We start from the raw sequence: 17,828 nt of genomic DNA on the forward strand, positions 1-17,828 counted from the left end.
TGGAAATTTCCAAGCTCTGGGCTAATCAGCCATGTGCTTTGGGGCAATTCATTTAACCACCTGAGTCTTGGTTTCCTCATGTATGAATGTGAGAGATTTATCACAATAATCATGCTGATAAAAATAATAATACCCACCATGATGATCAAATAAGGTAATGAATGTGGACATGCTTTATAATTACAAAGTACTATATAGGCATATCTTATTGCCTTTGTTGCCTGTGCCTCAGATTTACCACCAGGAGCTGAGAAATGAGCTAGACTGACTTGACCTCAGAGGACCCAGGGAGACACTGACCAAAACAGGTATCTTCCTAGCTTGCTCTGTTTTATATCAAAACTGCATGGGGCACTAGGGTGTCTGAGGAATATTGAGGAACTAGCTGCTGCATGGGATCAGACTGTTCAAAGTGAAGAAAGCTTGGCTCAGTCACTTGACTCGCTGCATATCTGGGGGGCAAATTATTTAATCTCTCTGTACCTCAATTCTTTCATGTGTAAAATGGGGATTAAAGCAAGGACGACCTCAGGGGATTGTGAGGAGGATTAAATGCAATACACATACCAAGCGCCCAGCGTGGCAGTGACTTGCACATTGTTTATTATTAAACTTGGCAGTCCTTGCTGTTGGTCTTCAGGTGTCTCCAGGGGTTAGCCACAGCAGAGGGGAGTTAAATGGGTCCATGTCCAACACTGAAGGCAGCAAGCTTTGACTGTGTCAAACTTTGTGGAAACTCCTTACTCAATCTTTGCTTTTGACACACTGATCTAGCTTCCCTTTTGTAAGTGAAGTCACACTAGACCTTGAATAAGAGGAGCTGCATTCTAGCCCCGGCTCTGCAGTGTGACTTCAGGCAAATCATTTAACCTCTCCAGGCCTCAGTGTGCTCATCTGAAAAATTAAGTGGTGGAATAAAATGATCCTCAGGTCTCTTCCATCTCTACCATTTTAAGACCAATTTCCCTTTTTGGGCAGATGGCCAAGACAAGCTTTCTAACTTGGCTCTAACAGCTGGCCAGCAGAATCCCAAGAGTCCTGACTTCCAGCCCAGGCTTGGATGATTAGGGGCTTCTACTCCCTCTTGCTGGGTTATCTCCTAAAGGGGCACTTGGCCCACCAGTTACCTTTGGTATTAATCTACCAGCTGCCAACAACATCTGGCCACTTACTTCATAAGACTAAGTAGCAAACCTAGCCCCTTGCCCGCCCCGCCCACAAGCACTATTCATTTGTCATGGGGCCCCAGAACTGAAATCATTCACTTCCTTCCCACCAACTCACTCCCTGGAATGCATCTGGGAACCAATCACCCAATTCAAGACATCTGTTTAGCTCACTTATAATCAAGCTGCAGCGAAGAAGGGCCAAGTCTCCTTCAATCAATCAATTATATAAACACAGCCTCAAAAGACAGTCTCAAGGAGGGTGTGTGTGTAAGCATACCCAGGATGGTGGAAGATATGTGTAGAAAGCTTAATTCTCATTTCTCTTATTTGTGGCCAGTGCAATGTTACAGATAGAAGAAATGGGACTCTGCTCCTCATCCCAGAACAGAAAATTGGAAATAATTTAAGATCCCAGACATTCTGAAATTAACAAGCCCAGCCTCCACATTTTACAGATGGGAAAACCAAGGCTCATGTGACTTGGCCAAAGTGGCAGAGCCTAGGGTCTGGATAAGTAAGAGAACTGAGACCAGAACCCAGATTGGACTTTTCCAGTCCAGTTCTTTCCTTGTGATTTTCAGGATCATCTCTAACCAAATGAAGCAGATCCCACAGAGCATGTTCAAAACCTTAATAGTTTGTACACTGCTCAGCATGACATCCATAAATTAGGATCATCCCTAAAACCAGAAGGTTGGAGAAGAGCTCTGAGCAATATGGCATCCATGATAACCAGAAGAGACTGATGGTCATCAATGGTCTCAACTTCAGAACATGAAAAAATGACCCTCCCCACTTTTCTGGTCTCTAATGGTGAAGATTTGCTAGATGTTGCAGGTTACCATGGGGCTCCCCCCACTCCCCCACCTGACGCCAATCTCAGAACACAGATACAAGGCTGTCCTAGAACAGACCCTGTGCCCTTCAGGGACTCCCACTCCAGGGTGGCGAGATAGACTTCTCACACCTAACTCTCACAGTGGGCAGACATGGTAAGGCCATGGGGACACAGAACAAGAGAGATTTTCTGCCTGGGAAGACCTGAGGTTCATGGAGGAGGCAATTTTGGGGCTGCATCTTGATGAATGAAAAGATTTTAACATGGGATAGGTTTAAGCTAGGAAGTTTGTAAGAACACATGAAGGAATAATGTTACTCCAGGCAGATGGGGAACTAGTATCACTTATTCTCGTGTAGTGTTATGAATTCTGAAGCTGGGCTACATAGGATTAAATCCCAGCATGGAGAGTATCATGGTTAAATATAAAGTCCTTTCAGTTTCTAGAGGGAAAAACTAGGGACTTTAAGAGTTTTAAGGAAAAACTTTCTAGCAAAGTAGAGCCAGGCCACCCAAATGGAGGCTATTGGCCTCTCACTGGAATGGCCTCATTCCTCTTCCAAAGGTGAAACACCTGTGCTCCAGCATCTGGAAATCTGTCCTCACAGAACTTACAGCAATGCTGTCAATTAGGAATCATTCCCATTTTTCAGATGACAAACAGAATCAGGGAGTGGTTTACTGGCTGAAGGTAATAAAACTCACAGGAATCTGAGCTGCAAATTTCACATCTCAGATCCCAACTTGAGTTTCTTCCCCACTATTCTGTGCTTTGCTTTCAGACAGAGAGGCTGGCAGACAGCTTGCTTGGATGTTACACAGGACATTTAAAGGCAACAAGGAGCTAAATGGAAGAGCTACGGTTCCCAAACCTAGTCCTACTGTTCCTGGACCCCAGATCTTGTCTTTAAGAAGCTCTCCACGTGATGGTGAAGTAACCAGACTGGGCCTGGCCGAGGGTCCATCCACACCAGGATGGTATTGACCCTATACTGATGTAACCCTTGCGACATCATGAACCCAATGGAGTGGTGGAGACCTAAGGAATTAAAATGATGAGATGGAGAAAGCAACAGATGGGAGTGATGTGTGAGGAAATGCTTTGCAGCCCAAGTACTGAGAAAATATGAACCATCGCCCATGCGTCTACTGCACTGGAAGGGTTAAAGGTGGGCTCTTCCAAACAGATGACCTGGATTTGAATCTCAGCTTTGCCACTAGCTCTGGGCAGACTGCTGATCTCTCTCTGGGCCTAGTGTACTCATCTGTAAGATGAGGCTATTTGACTAGACCACTATGGGCCCTGACAGCTCACAATTTTTAACAAACCAAATTATTCTAGGCATCTACTCAAGTGGACTGGGTAAAGTCCTGTTAATCTGAGGTCTCTTCTGGCATAAATGTTTGCATCTGAGGTTGCTCTTGACAAAACATTTCATTTTAAGAGGATTTCCTCTCATTTTTCTCATTCTTGATCAGTCATTTTCCTGCATATGTTTTGGACACACATCTTTCTGAGCTGGTTGGGAATGCTCTGTATACAATATCTCAGATGTCCCAAAGCTGTCAAAACAAAAATTCCTCAGCTCACTCATGTCTGCTGAATATGCTTTTTTAGATTGAATAGAGAAAAAATAAGCCTGCCTAAAGTAGTTAATGTCATAGCTTTTAATTCTAAACCAAAGGAACTGTTCTCCCCTAGACACATGTCTTTCCTGAAACCAGTTAATATGACTTTAGGAATAAGAGGGCTGTGGGAACATCCCTACCCTTTACAGAGATCCTCAGGGGCTAAAAAGCTGAGTTGGGAACTGAGAGACCCAAATTCCTGGTTTGCCCCTGGATTGTTCAGCAAATGTTGCTATTTCATCTACTGTATATTTATCAGGAGCTAAACTGACTGCAAAACAGTGGATTAATCACTGGAAATGCAAAAGGGAACAAAATGTAGATTCCTTGACCTCTAAGAGCTTACAGTCTCAGAATCATGATGACTCAGGGCCACAAATAACTTAAGATATGTCGCACTGAAAAGTGTGACATCAGAAATACAAAGTACTTCATAAGGACATTATACAACTTTCCTTGGTGAGAAAACAGGGACAGAGTGAGGTCTACAACCTCGTGGGCTGTTCTAATTTGGGGTTAATGTGGTCACCAGCTGCTGGGTGGTAATCCTTACTGGATGGTTTCCAAAAAGAAGCTCTCTTTATCTAACAGACATACTAAGTCTTTGCTAAAACTGAAAAGTATTATTTCCCACGCAAACCTTCCTATTGGGTTTGATAGATCATCAGACCGAGGGGTCTGCACACATATACAAAACAATCATACAAGTACTTAAGAAAGACCTTTCAGATGGATATTTGGGACTATCTTGGACCTATGATAAAAGCGAACTAGGGCAATATCTCTATGAGGGGCAGGGTCACAGAGCTTGGCAAATTGTAGACACTTGCTGGATGAGTAAATATATGATTGGATAGATACATACATACATATATACATACATTCATACATACATACCTAGATAACAGATAAAAGTGATTTTTATCACGTTTTTTGTCTTCCAGTGGGTAAATTAGATTCATCAAATTAGATTCATCCATGATTGCTTTATCAGCTGACTTGGTTTACTTGGGACATAGAAGGGATGAACTATAACCTAGGAAAGTTACCTGATTGATAAGAAGCATGAGGGAAGCCCCAGGTTTTGTGATGATGGTCATCATCCAATGGAGTTTCATGGAGAATTTGGGATGTTCAAGAAATAACCATTCCCAGGGGCGCCTGGGTGGCGCAGTCGGTTGGGCGTCCGACTTCAGCCAGGTCACGATCTCGCGGTCCGTGAGTTCGAGCCCCGCGTCAGGCTCTGGGCTGATGGCTCGGAGCCTGGAGCCTGTTTCCGATTCTGTGTCTCCCTCTCTCTCTGCCCCTCCCCCATTCATGCTATGTCTCTCTCTGTCCCAAAAATAAATAAAAAACGTTGAAAAAAAAAAATTAAAAAAAAAAAAAAGAAATAACCATTCCCTGTATAAGAATCTTCTCAGATTTCAAGAAGAAGGATTATACCAACCCAATGTTATCAAAAAGTTCCATCAATTTTTCCATACAAAAATTCCAAGGAGAAAGAGACATCAGTGTAGTCTGGGTACTCAGTGAAAACAATGCAGTGGAAGCAGGGACTAAGCTGGGCCTTACAAGCTGGAACAGGTAGGCTCTAAGGAGAAAGGTTCAAGGGAAGGAAAACAACAAAGTAGTTGGGGACACAATGGAATGAGAAAGTAGGAAACAGGGGAAAGGAAGAATATAAAACATAAGGAGTATTTATCAAGGTGAGAAAAGGCTCTTACAGTCCTTTTTCCACTTTATCTCTAGGTGGCTTCGACACTGATTATTTCTGTACCTAAAATTCTTTACCACCTTAGTTTCTATCAGTATACCATTTCTTATTTCTCCTCCCACATTTCCTATGTCTCCACTTCTGTGTGTCAAGCTTCTCTTCTTCTGCTTACTTCTTTTTATTTTTTTATTTTTGAGAGAGACAGAGAGAGAGAGACAGAGAGAGAGACAGAGACAGAGAGAGAGACAGACAGAGTGCAAGCAGGGGAGGGGCAGAGAGAGAGGGAGACCCAGAATCTGAAGTAGGCTTCAGGCTCTGAGCTGTCAGCACAGAGCCCAACATGGGGCTTGGACTCACGAACCACGAGATCATGACCTCAGCTGAAGTTGGACGCATAACCGACTGAGCCACCCAGGTGCCCCTCTGTTTACTTCTTAAATCCAACATCCGGGATCTTCATCCTCCAATTACCAGCCTCAACCACAACCTCTATGCTAATGACTCTCTATCTCACCTCTCCCCAAAGCCAAGACCTAGATTTACAACTCTCTACCTGTTGTCTTCACCTGGATGTCCCTGAAGACATTCAAATATAACTTGCTCAGCATAGCTCTCTCCACCTTCTCCTCTCTTAAAGTCTTGGTCACCATTTCTCCTTGCCAACTGTTTATCCTCCTCCCTGTTTCAGTTAACACAATGTCCAAATACTCAATTACCCAAGCTGATGCTCCTGGATGGACAACCAAGTCATGCTCAACTTATAGCCAGAATCTGTCCCAGACTCCCATCCTGCCATTCCTTTTCCAACCTATGCTTCACATGTAGGATCATGTCTAAATCTTGAGTACATCTGGAAGTAACTTTCTCCAGGCACACTGCTGCTGCTTCCTCCAAGGTCCTCCATATCCTCTGGTATTGAGCTTGACCTGTTCCTGAACATGGCTTTGCACCAGGAATGCCCTTCTCATTGGTCTCAGGGTCCAAGGCTCAACCGAGCTATCTCCATCTCCAGGACATCTAACTTCTTAAGTCCTCCACAGAACTGGACGTCTCTCCCTACATTTCAGGAACTTTGAGTATGTCTCTGTTTCTGCACTTGTCATAGTGCAGGCATGCCTGCCTCTTCCTTGAGAGTTCTTGAGGGAAGGGAGTGTGTCCTATATGTCTTTATCACTGCTATGCCTAGAGCAGAACCAAACATACAGTTGGTATTCCAAGCGTGTTTATACCCACTCTCTCATACCCTGTGGCATCAGAGACACAGTAAGGGGGAAATGATTCAGGCAGGTAGGGATACAGAAACAATGCTCAGTGGGGAGGCCACGACTGGACTGCGTATTAGGGAACCACCTGCCCAGGTAGGACTGCTAAGACCATGCTAGCAGGAGAAAGAACACATTGACAGGAGACCAGACAGGCTGAGTGATCCTTTCCACGTTAATCTGTCTGTATTTCTCTCTGTGCATCTCTATCTCTCTTCCCTCATCTGTTTCTTTCTTTCCCTTTTGTCAATACCTTTCCCCATGTCTGTGACAATTGCTTTAAATGGCTCTATTTTAACTTGTTTTTCTTGCCTCTGTGTCAGTTGGTCAATCAGTCTTTTATCTTTTAATCTGCCTTGTTTCTTTTCTGCTTCTCTTTACCCAATCTGCCACTAACATAGAGATAAATTGTTGGTATTTATTGAGCGGATCTATGTATCTTCATTTTAAGGTAGGGTATATGATCAAGTGGGTTATTTTAGACAAGTCTTTTCTTGAAACACCTAAGCCATCTGCTTGTTATTTAATTTCCATGGATAGGGTTCATTGGCCTCTAGCAGGCCAACAGTCCTCAGGGTGAGAGATATACCCTGCTCTTGGTTTTATATAACCAGCAGTATTGCTGTATCCCTTGGGACTCAGTCTTTTTTGGTGAATGCATTCACAGGGCTTGTACTTACCATGTTACAGATTAAAATACAAGAGCATGGACTAGGAATGAACTTGACTTCCCAGTTCAATGGAGCAGGGTCGAAAGAGAACACAAGAAGTCCTGGCCTGTCAGGGCAGAGGAATGGGGAACAAAGCTTTCAGCCCTGACAGAGGTCCACAAGGGAACTGGGAACTGCTTTTCACTGACACCAGGCACTTGAGGGTGGAATAGCTGATCACGTCCAGCCACATTAAATATGTAATTTCAGAAATGTGATCAAACTGACTTCCTGCCTGAACTATGAAGCAAATCCCATAAGGCATTTGTGGGCTTTTTTGTTTTCCATTTTCAATTCTGTGGTAGGTTGATTTTTTTTTTTTCGAGAGAAATATGTTTAATTTACCCAGTCTTTTCAATCAAAGAAATTGATACATTAACAGGACCACAGTAGTGGCCCCTGTAGTGGCAGTAGGGAAAGTAATTAAAAAGTCGAATTTTTCTTTCTTTCCAATAGCACCAGACCTCAAATTGGATGGGTCCCAATGGGCTTGAAAGCATAAAAAGTTTTAATAGAACTTTTATTTAAAGTCTAACAATGGCTTTGTTGTAGCCTGATGTTGGGCATTAAGGGGAATCTTTCTCTTCCAGGAGTCAATGTTCTAGACATTGGAGGAGTGGAGGGACAAAGAACTGTATGACCTTATTAGGGCTGTCATAACAAAGTACAGCAAACTGGGGGGCTTAAAATAACAGTAATTGATTCTTTCACAGTTCTGGAGACCAGGAGTCCAAAATCAAGGCATTGGCAGGGCTATTCTCTCTCTGACAGCTCTAAGGGAAAATCTGTTCCATGCCTTTTTCTCGGGTTTTGGTGGTTGGTGCCAATCCTTGGCATTCCTTGGCTTATAGATACATCACTGTAATCTCTGCCTCCCTCATTACATGGTGTCCATCCTGTGTGTCTGTGTCTGCATTTCTGTTTTCTCGAAAGGACACTGGTTATATTGGATTAAGGCCTACTCTAATGCAGTATGGACCCAAGTTGATGATCTCTGCAAAAACCCTATTTCCAAATACGGCCAAATTCATAGGCACTAGGGGTTAGGACTTCAATATTTCTTGTGGGGGAACACAATTCAACCCTTAAGAGAGACCACAGTCTATGGTAGGGCACACAAGACTGCCCAAGGTGCCCTTGTTTGGGAAGAGATGAACTAGCTGGCTTGCCTGGAATAGTCTCAATTTGGGGACATCAAGTCTTGGTTTTATAGCTGCCTAGCTCTTGGGTAACAGACTAGTCATTCAGTCCCAACACCAGGAAGTAAGAGCCTTCTCCGTGGAGGGAAGACTTCATCTGTGAATTCACTTTGTGGTGTAGTAGAAAGAGCACTAAACTTGGAGTCAGACAATCTGGGTTCAAGCTTTTCTAACTGCTGTTCTGCTCCATAATGGGACCATGTTAATAAACTTCTTTGGCCCTCAATTTACATGGGATATAAAATAATTTCATAACAAGCTTAAGTGAGAGAAAGGGTGTGAAAGAGTTCTGCAAAGTATCAACATTTTTGTTCTTCAATAAACAGGAATTCTCTTTCTCCTCCTCATCTGGGGCAGAACCTTTGATTATATTACATTTTACATGTTGATCTGATTCTTCCCACACCCAGCGTGGGCAAACATGAGCTAAAGTGGGCAGGACACCATCTGCTTCTGTGGCTCTAGAACTCAACATGATGATAGCTCCCAGTGCCCTCTGTCTTTTAGCACCTGGAGCTACCAGTTGGAACAGATTTTTATCTGGGTGGATAACAAGAGCCCAGTCCTCTAGCCAAGCCTATAAATAATCTTAAGGCATAAGAGGTGATGATAAAATGGGAAAAAAAGGTATTTCTTTAGATGCCTCCCCCCCTTCCAAGCCTTAGGGGAGGAATGCGTAGTTCTCTGCTTGTCAATGATGACACAAGCGGGCTGCAGTCCTTCAAGACAAGAAGCGAGAAAGAGCTGGAATCAGATACCAAATGCCACTGAAGAAAATATATTTTACACGACATAAAAGGCCCAATGTAAATTAGAAGAAATATGGGAAGACTTCAAAAAGGTAGGTCAAACTTTTTCCTCAAGCAGATAATTACAGGCTGGGGGCGAGTAAATCTTGTTAGCCTCTCTCCACCTCGTCTCTTCTCATAAAACACTGGTAAAAAGAAAGCCACATTCAATTCAGGACCAGACAGCCTGCCTGAGAGGGCTGGCCTGCTGCTGTCTGTCATGATGCCTGTGGATAGGTTGTTGCTGGCCCCTCTTGTTGGCCCTTTGTGCGGCCCCCCTCCAGAATATCCCCTCCCGCCTCATCCCCAGAACGCAGGCATGGGACTCCGCCACTCAAACGCCCACAATGACTTGCTGAGACTCGGTTACTTCTCACTGTCTGAAGAACTATCCCTTCAGGCGGCAATTTTCCAGTCAAATTTCTCTGCCCAAGTTTGAGGCCTTAAAATTAATGAAGTTGTTAACATTTCTTAAAATGTCTTTCACGGCAGTTGAAAGGTACAGATTTATCACCAATGAGTCTGTTGGCCTCTCTGGTTCATACAGACATGTGGGCTGGGCCCCCACAAACATCCTTCAGGGGACAGGAGTCTTGGCCTTCAGTTTGCTCTGTAATGGGTTTCGGATGAGTCTTCACATCTGTGCTCCAGGATCAGCCCCCAGAGGTGCTTGCTGTAGCAATAAGCCTAGCTGCCTCTGGAATTCTGGCCTATAAGCCTTGAGAGAGCAGGAATAAGTCTTACTTATTTTTGTACTTGTATCCCCTCTGCCCATCTGGCACTGGACCAGGTACATAGAGGTGATGGTGGAGGCAGGTAGGTTGTGGCTGAATTAAATATAGTAAGGTAAAAAAGGCTCTGAAATTACCACTGCACTCAGTCAAGGAGCCACCAATCAAGAATCAGTTCTTCCCGCCCTGTAATCAATAGCAATAATGGCACTGCCTTTGGCATCTCCATCCAGCATTTGGGCAATGTCTGGCCAATGGTTTGGGTCCTCTCTTTTGCCTAGAAGGCAATTCATGAGGATACTAGGCCATAAGGAGAGTTCGAAAAGGCTCTTGAGAATGCTCCTGATCTACTCTTTTGCGCCAAGGCAGCATGTCTTTCTACCTCATTTCATAGCTAAGGGTGAGGCCTGAAGGAAGTAGGTGTATCAGGGCCAAGCAGTGGTAGGGAGCAGCTTAATAAACTCCAGGGGCTTTCTCCTTTCAACCTGCAACCTCTTTCTGGATGCCCTACAGAGAACAAATGCAATGCCCTCTGTGTCATCCAGGAGGTAGGATGCCTTTTTTGGACATTCTGCATTTTATAAAAGTTGTCATCCTGCAGAGATACTGAATGACTTTGAGAGCAAAATCAAAATGTTATCCAAAGACCGGTTGTATCACAAATCTGGTTACAAAGCAATAACGATACAAAGGACCAGATTTCAATTATTTATAGACACTTGCCCTTATCACAAAATGACACTCAATGTCTGGCTTAAATAAAATCAAGAAGTAATTCTTATCTGGAATCTTCTGACAACTACTGATCTTCCTCTCCCACTAGGGAGGCTTAGAAGCAGCAGGAAACATCCCAGCAGAGTATAATCCTAGAACTGCCCTAGGGTTTTTGATGCATTTATTTTTTTAAGTTTGAAATGAAAGGTACAGTTAATATGAACCAAGACTAGCTACGTTTATGCATGAGGGATAGCAGTGAGTGGAAGATCTCTGTTAGGTGCATTTTAAAAAGCTCAGGTCCAATGGCAGAGACTGAGTATCAGGATGAGTAAATATGCCCAGAAGGGAATCTAGAACTCACTGCTATACCAGGTTCATAAATGCTTAATTGAAGCAGACCTCATGAGTAAGTTCCATCCCCAGAAGCCTTTTGTATTCATTCATCATGCACAAGCCTTTATGAGTATGTTCTATGTGATACAATAAAGTGGGGAACAAATGCAGCTTAGTGCCTGCTCTAATGGGGTTCACTCTAGAGAAGTTCAAGAGAAGAAAAAATGTCCACCTGAAAATACATCAGCTCTTTTCCAAACCCGCTCTTCCCTCTGCAGAGGCCCAGCTCCTATGAACTATTAGAATGTTAGCTGTTAGCACAGAGAAAGAATGAAGAATCCTATACCATACATATATGGCCTCCTAAGACAGGATGTAGCAGGCTGAGTAGGTGGCCCCTCTGGGAGGAAAAGAGAATGTAAGGGAAGAATTCTGGCTTTGTAGTTAGAGTCCACTCTGCACAATCTTATTAAGCTCAGTTTCTACATCTGTGAAAATGGAACGGGACCTGGCCTCCTTACTTCTGAAGTGGGTGCAGATCACATGAGTTGAACTAATATCTAGGAGCATGTCTGGGAAACTTTAAGGAGTTGCCCAAATGTCAGGGAGTTACCTGAGGGGCCCCAGAAGACCTGTGACCTTCATAACAACAATCCTTTCTCAAGAGGTCACCACTGCTATAAACACTCATGAGTTAGAGCCCTATGTCTAGAAACCACAGTCAAAATGCAGATAAGTGTGGTATCTAATGATTGGGCAGGGGTGTCAGGAACACTATACGCCACAAAGGCTGGGAGGTTGGGATACAGTAGCAACAAAGCCATGGGCTTTATCTAGGATAAAGAATGCACCTGTTGGTCTGGAGATGCCAGGCCTGGCTGGAATGTGTGCCAGTGGATACTAAAACTCACAGCTTCCTTAATTATGAGATGGTGATTACACATCGACTATAAAATATATACTTACCGTATCGACTGCGATGAGACAGGAAAGGGAAGGAATCTTTCATTATCCAGGTCAGATTCCATACAAAAGTATCAGGAGGAGGAGAAGGCAGGTTTGTCGGTGACTCCAAGGAGCTGTGACCTGAACATAAAAACAGAGAGAATACTGACCCATGTGCTTAAGGTGTGTTTTCTAGCTGTCACTCATATGGCTTATAGGAGAAGTGTGTAAGAGGCTTTCTTGTCATCCACTGGAGTACCAGGGAAAAAAGACCGAGCCACCAGTAGATTGAATTGACCCCAAGCACCTCAATGCACATTTTCTACCCAGGCAGCCAAATCTAAGAAGTCTGAATCTTGTGACCAAACATCTCTGGGAGACTAACTTGAAGCCAGGAGACTTAATGGCCTGGTCTAATAGCTCTATTCAAAGTCTATTCTGCCTATAAGAATTTGTACAACTTCGTAGAGAACTTCAATTCATTTCATCTAGATAATGCCTCCACTCTATGTTCAGACTTGTTAGTTCATCTAAAGTTGTTTGCTTGGGTTATTATTGCCTTATCAATGAGAGGGTTGAAATTGCACTCAGAAGTTATGAGATTTTGACAATCATGTTATTTTCAGGGACCAAAAAAAAAAAAAAAAAAGAGCTAGGTGATGGGTTTTCCCACAGTCACCAGTCCAGGGAGCCACAAAGGATTAATGTTCTTGTTTGCATGAGAGAAAGAAGGGTTGAGAGAAAAGGAACAAAAGCAGCATTATTCCTTTGCTTAACTGTACCTCGAGTGGGTTTTGTGTGGTGAAAAGTAATTATAATTACCTACAAATCAAATGAACACATGTTACATGCTCTTATGCAGTTCTTCCCAGAAAACCCCCAAGTCAATCACTATTTGCTAATGTTTTATGGCAGGCAAAGCTTCTTCTGTTAAAGAAGGAACAGCTCTGTTTCAGAGATAGATGTGAGCAAGCCTGAGTGAGGGAAAGAGGGAAGGAGGTGGACTAGGGTTTTTTCTGCATCTTCTATGAGCCAGGCACTTATGCTGGACTCAACCCACATAATCCCACGTGATATTTGCAGTTGACTCTCAGAGATAAGCAGGATCACCCCCATTTTACAGCTGCAACAACTGAGGCTCAGAGGGGCAAATGATGGAATCAGGAGCTGAACCCAGGTTTGCCTGTATCAAAAGGCCATGCTCCACCATGAGTGAGCTGGTTTGCTACTCAAACATAATTCTTACACCAGCTGGAGAGACTTGGTGAAGAGAAAGATGAGGAAGAAGAGAAAAAGGAACAGGAAGCAGCACAGAAGGCTTTTTCCAGTCTGTCTGCTTTGTTGTTTCTTCCAAATCACCTCCAGAAGCGGTTCCACTGGGCCGTATTCTCCTGCCTCCAACCTCTTGTTAGTATCAACCCCTCTTCACGCAGTTTAAGGAAATTACCATCCTGGGTGAACACAGCAGTCTTTTGTTTCCAGGCCCCTCCACTGTTTTATCTGCTGGTGCTGTACTCAGGTAAAGCTGACCATGGGAGCATGTGGCCTTGTAGCTAGAAAAAGGATGGGCATTCTACAGTCACCCTCCTGAAAGAAACATCTTTATCTCTGCCTTCCAAAGATTTAAGATGGAGGGCACCTGGGTGGCTTAGTGGGTTAAGTGTCTGACTCTTGGTCTCAGTTCAGGTCTTGATCTCACAGTCATGAGTTCAAGCCCCATGTTAGGCTCCATGCTAGGTCTGGAGACTACTTAAAACAAAAACAAACAAACAAAAACCAACACCACCAAAGATTTGAGTTGGAAGTGCTGGCTTCTGAGTACCTAGAAAGGGTTTTTCACTTTACTCCTACGTTTGATCTAAAGAAATCAGAATTGAATTGGTTGGTGCCCAGATACATCTTTCTGGTAACATTTCTACAAATGGCTCGGGGAATGTGCACTGAAAGGGGTCAGGAGCTCTGCTAACAAGTTTCAAAAGGAAGCCATCTCATGTCACACTCAAGTCAGCTCTGTTTTATAGATGGACAATGGAGCTAAGAGACATCATGCCTCAAACCACTGGTATACTTGGGGGAAGGACTGAGGTTTATTACAGTTTTTTAAAAAAAATTAATAATATGAATCGAGCACATATGGACAAGACACTATGCTAAGCACTTTAAATGAGTGATTACATTCACTTCCCACAACAACCTTGTGAATAGTAGTATCATTGGTCCTCATTTTACAGCCAGGGAAATTGAGGCTGAAAGAAATTAGACACCTGGACTGTGGCCACATGGCCAGTAGGCAGAAGACCACAGTCAACAGACCAGGTTAGCCTAATGCTATAGCCCATGCTTCTTCCACCATCCTTATGGACCCCCACAAACCAGTGCAAGGGGTTCTACAGCTCTCTATTGGGCTTCAGGCCCCCAGAGGGCAATGGCTAAGGCCAGGGGTCACCACAGAGCATGCTCCAGAGCAGGGCCACTGTGTGAGGGATCTGAGAGGACTGACAACCAAACCTTTGCAATGACCTCCATGTGAATAAAAATTTGTATCTCTAGGTCTATCAACACAGCTCAAATTTTAAGTAGTTTTGAAGCAGTAGGAAGATCAAGCCCAAGCAATACGTCTCAGCTTCCAAGTGAAGTCATTTTTCTTAATGACATAGTTTGGGAATGGTACTAACTTCTTCCTGGACCAGAAGCACCAAGTGGATGGCACTAGACTTCAGGAAGCACTTACAAATCTGTGTGTGGGCACTGAATAGCAGATGACTTTTATATGGATGAGGGCCAGGTTAAATAATGATGGATAAAAAATATCTGAAATCATTCAAAAGACTGGACTCTGAGGGCTGAGTCATGGCCCAGTTAGGAGTCATGGGCATCACTGTGGGTCATCCCCCCAAAAAGCATAAAGTGTTTTCTATCCAAAAATTCCAATAAATGATTGGGCATCTTCAAAGATGAATACTGGAGAAAAAGCAGACATATGTATCCTGCCCTTACAGGAACTCCCAGAATTTCTGCCAGGAGGCTGGCTTCATATGGTCCCCAGAGGGAGACAGGTAGCGAGTGATTTGCTGCATGGGGGGGGGGGGGGGGTCAACCGAAAAGATGGGCATCTGAAAAAGTAAAGACCAAGGAAACACAGCCCACCTAAACCAAGTTGCTTGCCAAAATCCGAAGCACTGAGATAGACGTGAATTCTAGTCAAAGTTCACAGACTATGTATCATTTAGAATATACAGAAGAAAGCACTTCTGCATCTAACAAGTGCAGGGAAGAAGTTCTGTTTCCTTCACACCCCCTATTCTTCTAATCCTCACCGTTGGTTGGGAAGCGGGGGGGTTCCAGCATAGAGAAGCACAGATGCCATAGGAAGCAATCCATTTAAGCAAGAGAATGGCTTAATTTTTTGGTATTTCCCTCTCAAAATGTAAGGATCCAGAGTGAAATGGGCCTTACCAGCACATGTGTATGGGAGGAAGGTATGAAATTAAGACCTGCTGGCTCAAGAAGAGTGTATCTTGGACCCTGGGAAGAGGGGTGGGAAGGAAAGGAGAGGGGAAAGCAGGAGCAAGAAGTGTCAGGTGTCCAAGTGAGGCTGGCCAGTGATGGCCGAGACCACCTGCAGAGCAAAAAGCACACAAATGCACTCTGGACTGAGGGCATTATTGGTTGTCCCCCTTTCTCCTGCCTTCAACAATTTCCTCCTCTAGCAAGTTAATCTCATCCGTAGCAAACATACAGCATGTTTAAAGAAATGACCACCACATTCTTCCTCAGCCATTGTCCTCCTACTCTGTTCTCCTTTACAGCTACATCTCTTAAAAGATTTGTCTGTGCTCCTGTCTCCACTTTCTCCTTCCCCTTTTCTCCTTAACTTAATAAAATCAAAACTGTCTTCACTATCCCAGGTCAAGGTCACTGGCACCCCAAGTTGCTGATACAATGGACAGTCTTACTCCTTCTCTTACTACGCCTCAGTCTTACTATGTCTTTCAGAAGAACGTGAGCCCACTGACTTCTCCCTACTTCTTGGATTCCTCGCATCCTGGTGACCACATGGTCCTTGGCTGCCACAGTCCTCACCTCCTAATCCAGTGGCGGATCCTCTTTACTGTTCTTTGCCAGATCTTCCCCATTTTCCAGGCTGTATAAAACAAAACAAAACGAAACACCCCACACAGCCATCCATTCTCAACTTTCCAGTGGCAAATGCCTAGGAGATTTCATGGCTGAATATTGAATTTCATCACAGTGGTTTTAAACAGCTGACAGTGATCAATGACCATGAATTTCAAGTGACCCCAAGACACTAGACCCTTCCTGGACCTCACTGAAGACTCCTGACCAATGAACAAGGATTCTATTTTAACCAACCACCAACTTAGCATCACCACCACGGAACCTTATTCCTAAAGCTTTAAAAACTGTGACTTTTCTTCCTTAGAGAACTAGTCAGTGAATTTCTTCTTGCCTGACATGTAAATATGCTCAGCTTTTTTTTTTTTTTTTACCTCTGGTGGTCGGGGGATGGGGTTATCTTTAATTTTAGACATTTGTTGAAAGTTGGGGAGATTGGATATTTCCTCTTCTCCACCTAAGCTCACTCCCAAACTGATCTCACCCAGTTTTATACCTTTAAATACCACCTATATACTAATTCCACTAAATTTATATCTCCTGGCTGAACTTCCCTAAACAGCAGAATATATATCCAACTGCCAGTTTGAAATCTTCATTTTATTGCCTGATAAGTATCTCAAACTTAACATGTGAAAACTAGGGGCACCTGAGTGGCTCAGTTGGTTAAGCGTTTGATTCTTGATTTGGGCTCAGGTCATGATGACATGGTTCGTGGGATTGAGCCCTATGTCAGTCTCTGTGCTGACAGCATGGAGCCTGCTTAGGATTCTGTCTCTCTCCTTCTCTCTCTGCCCCTCCCCTGCTCGTGTGTTCTCGTTCTCTCTCACTCTCTCCCTCTCTCTCTCTCTCTCTCTCTCTCTCCCTCCCTCCCTCCCTCCCTCCCTCCCTCTCACATACACACATACACACTCAAAAAAATATAAACTTAAAAACAAACACAAAACACTAAACACTTGATGGCCTACCACTTAAACCTAGGTGTTCCTGATTATAGAGAGGGGACAAAAGTCTTCTGGTTGGTTGGGCCCAAACCAGAAGGAATCCTTGACTTCTTTCTTCCCCCCACCTCCCCCCGCCCCAGCAATTCATCAACAAATCTTGCTGGCTTTACCTGAATTTTACCCCTTCCATTTCTCTCCCATTGCCTCTCACCTGGATTACTGCTATACGCTCCGAGCAGGCCTCCTGCTTCTACTACTATTCACTTTCAGGCTATTTTCCACACAGAAGTTTGTCCTTTCAGCCCTGAAATGTTTTTCACATTTCTTGCCATGCCTAGCCCTTGATGGCCCCATGTGATCTAGCCCCTGGCTCTCTCTCAGACTCATTTCCAGCCATTTTTCCCTTTCCTGTGGAGCTCCAGTTCTAACAGGCCTCCTTGTCATCTCTCAAACTCACCAAGCAAACTCCTACCACAGGGCCTTCCTTTGCACTGTTGGTTCCCTCAGCCTGGAAAGCTCCTCTTTCCCAAATGCACATGGCCATTCCTTCTCTCCATCCAGGTCTCTGCCTAAATGCCACCTTCTCAGAAAGATCTTCCTGATCATCCTGCCAGAAATGGCACTCCCTGTAAACCACCTGCTATCCCCTTCATGCGCATTTATTATTTCCTACATTTACATTCACTTGTTTATTGCGTATCTTCTATACTAG

General features: G+C 43.9%; 1 protein-coding gene across 1 annotated transcript in view; it reads right to left on the bottom strand.

Moving 5' to 3' along the window:
* The window catches only part of ALK (ALK receptor tyrosine kinase), a 679,865-nt gene that overhangs the window by 469,030 nt on the left and 193,007 nt on the right, over positions 1 to 17,828 (bottom strand). Inside the window, exon 2 of the mRNA XM_058682930.1 lies at positions 12,057 to 12,176. Within this exon, the coding sequence (XP_058538913.1) occupies positions 12,057 to 12,176 (120 nt within the window). The remainder of the gene's footprint in view (positions 1 to 12,056; positions 12,177 to 17,828) is intronic.

Source organism: Neofelis nebulosa, chromosome 9 (genome assembly GCF_028018385.1).
Source record: "Neofelis nebulosa isolate mNeoNeb1 chromosome 9, mNeoNeb1.pri, whole genome shotgun sequence".
Classification (NCBI taxonomy): Eukaryota; Metazoa; Chordata; class Mammalia; order Carnivora; family Felidae; genus Neofelis; species Neofelis nebulosa.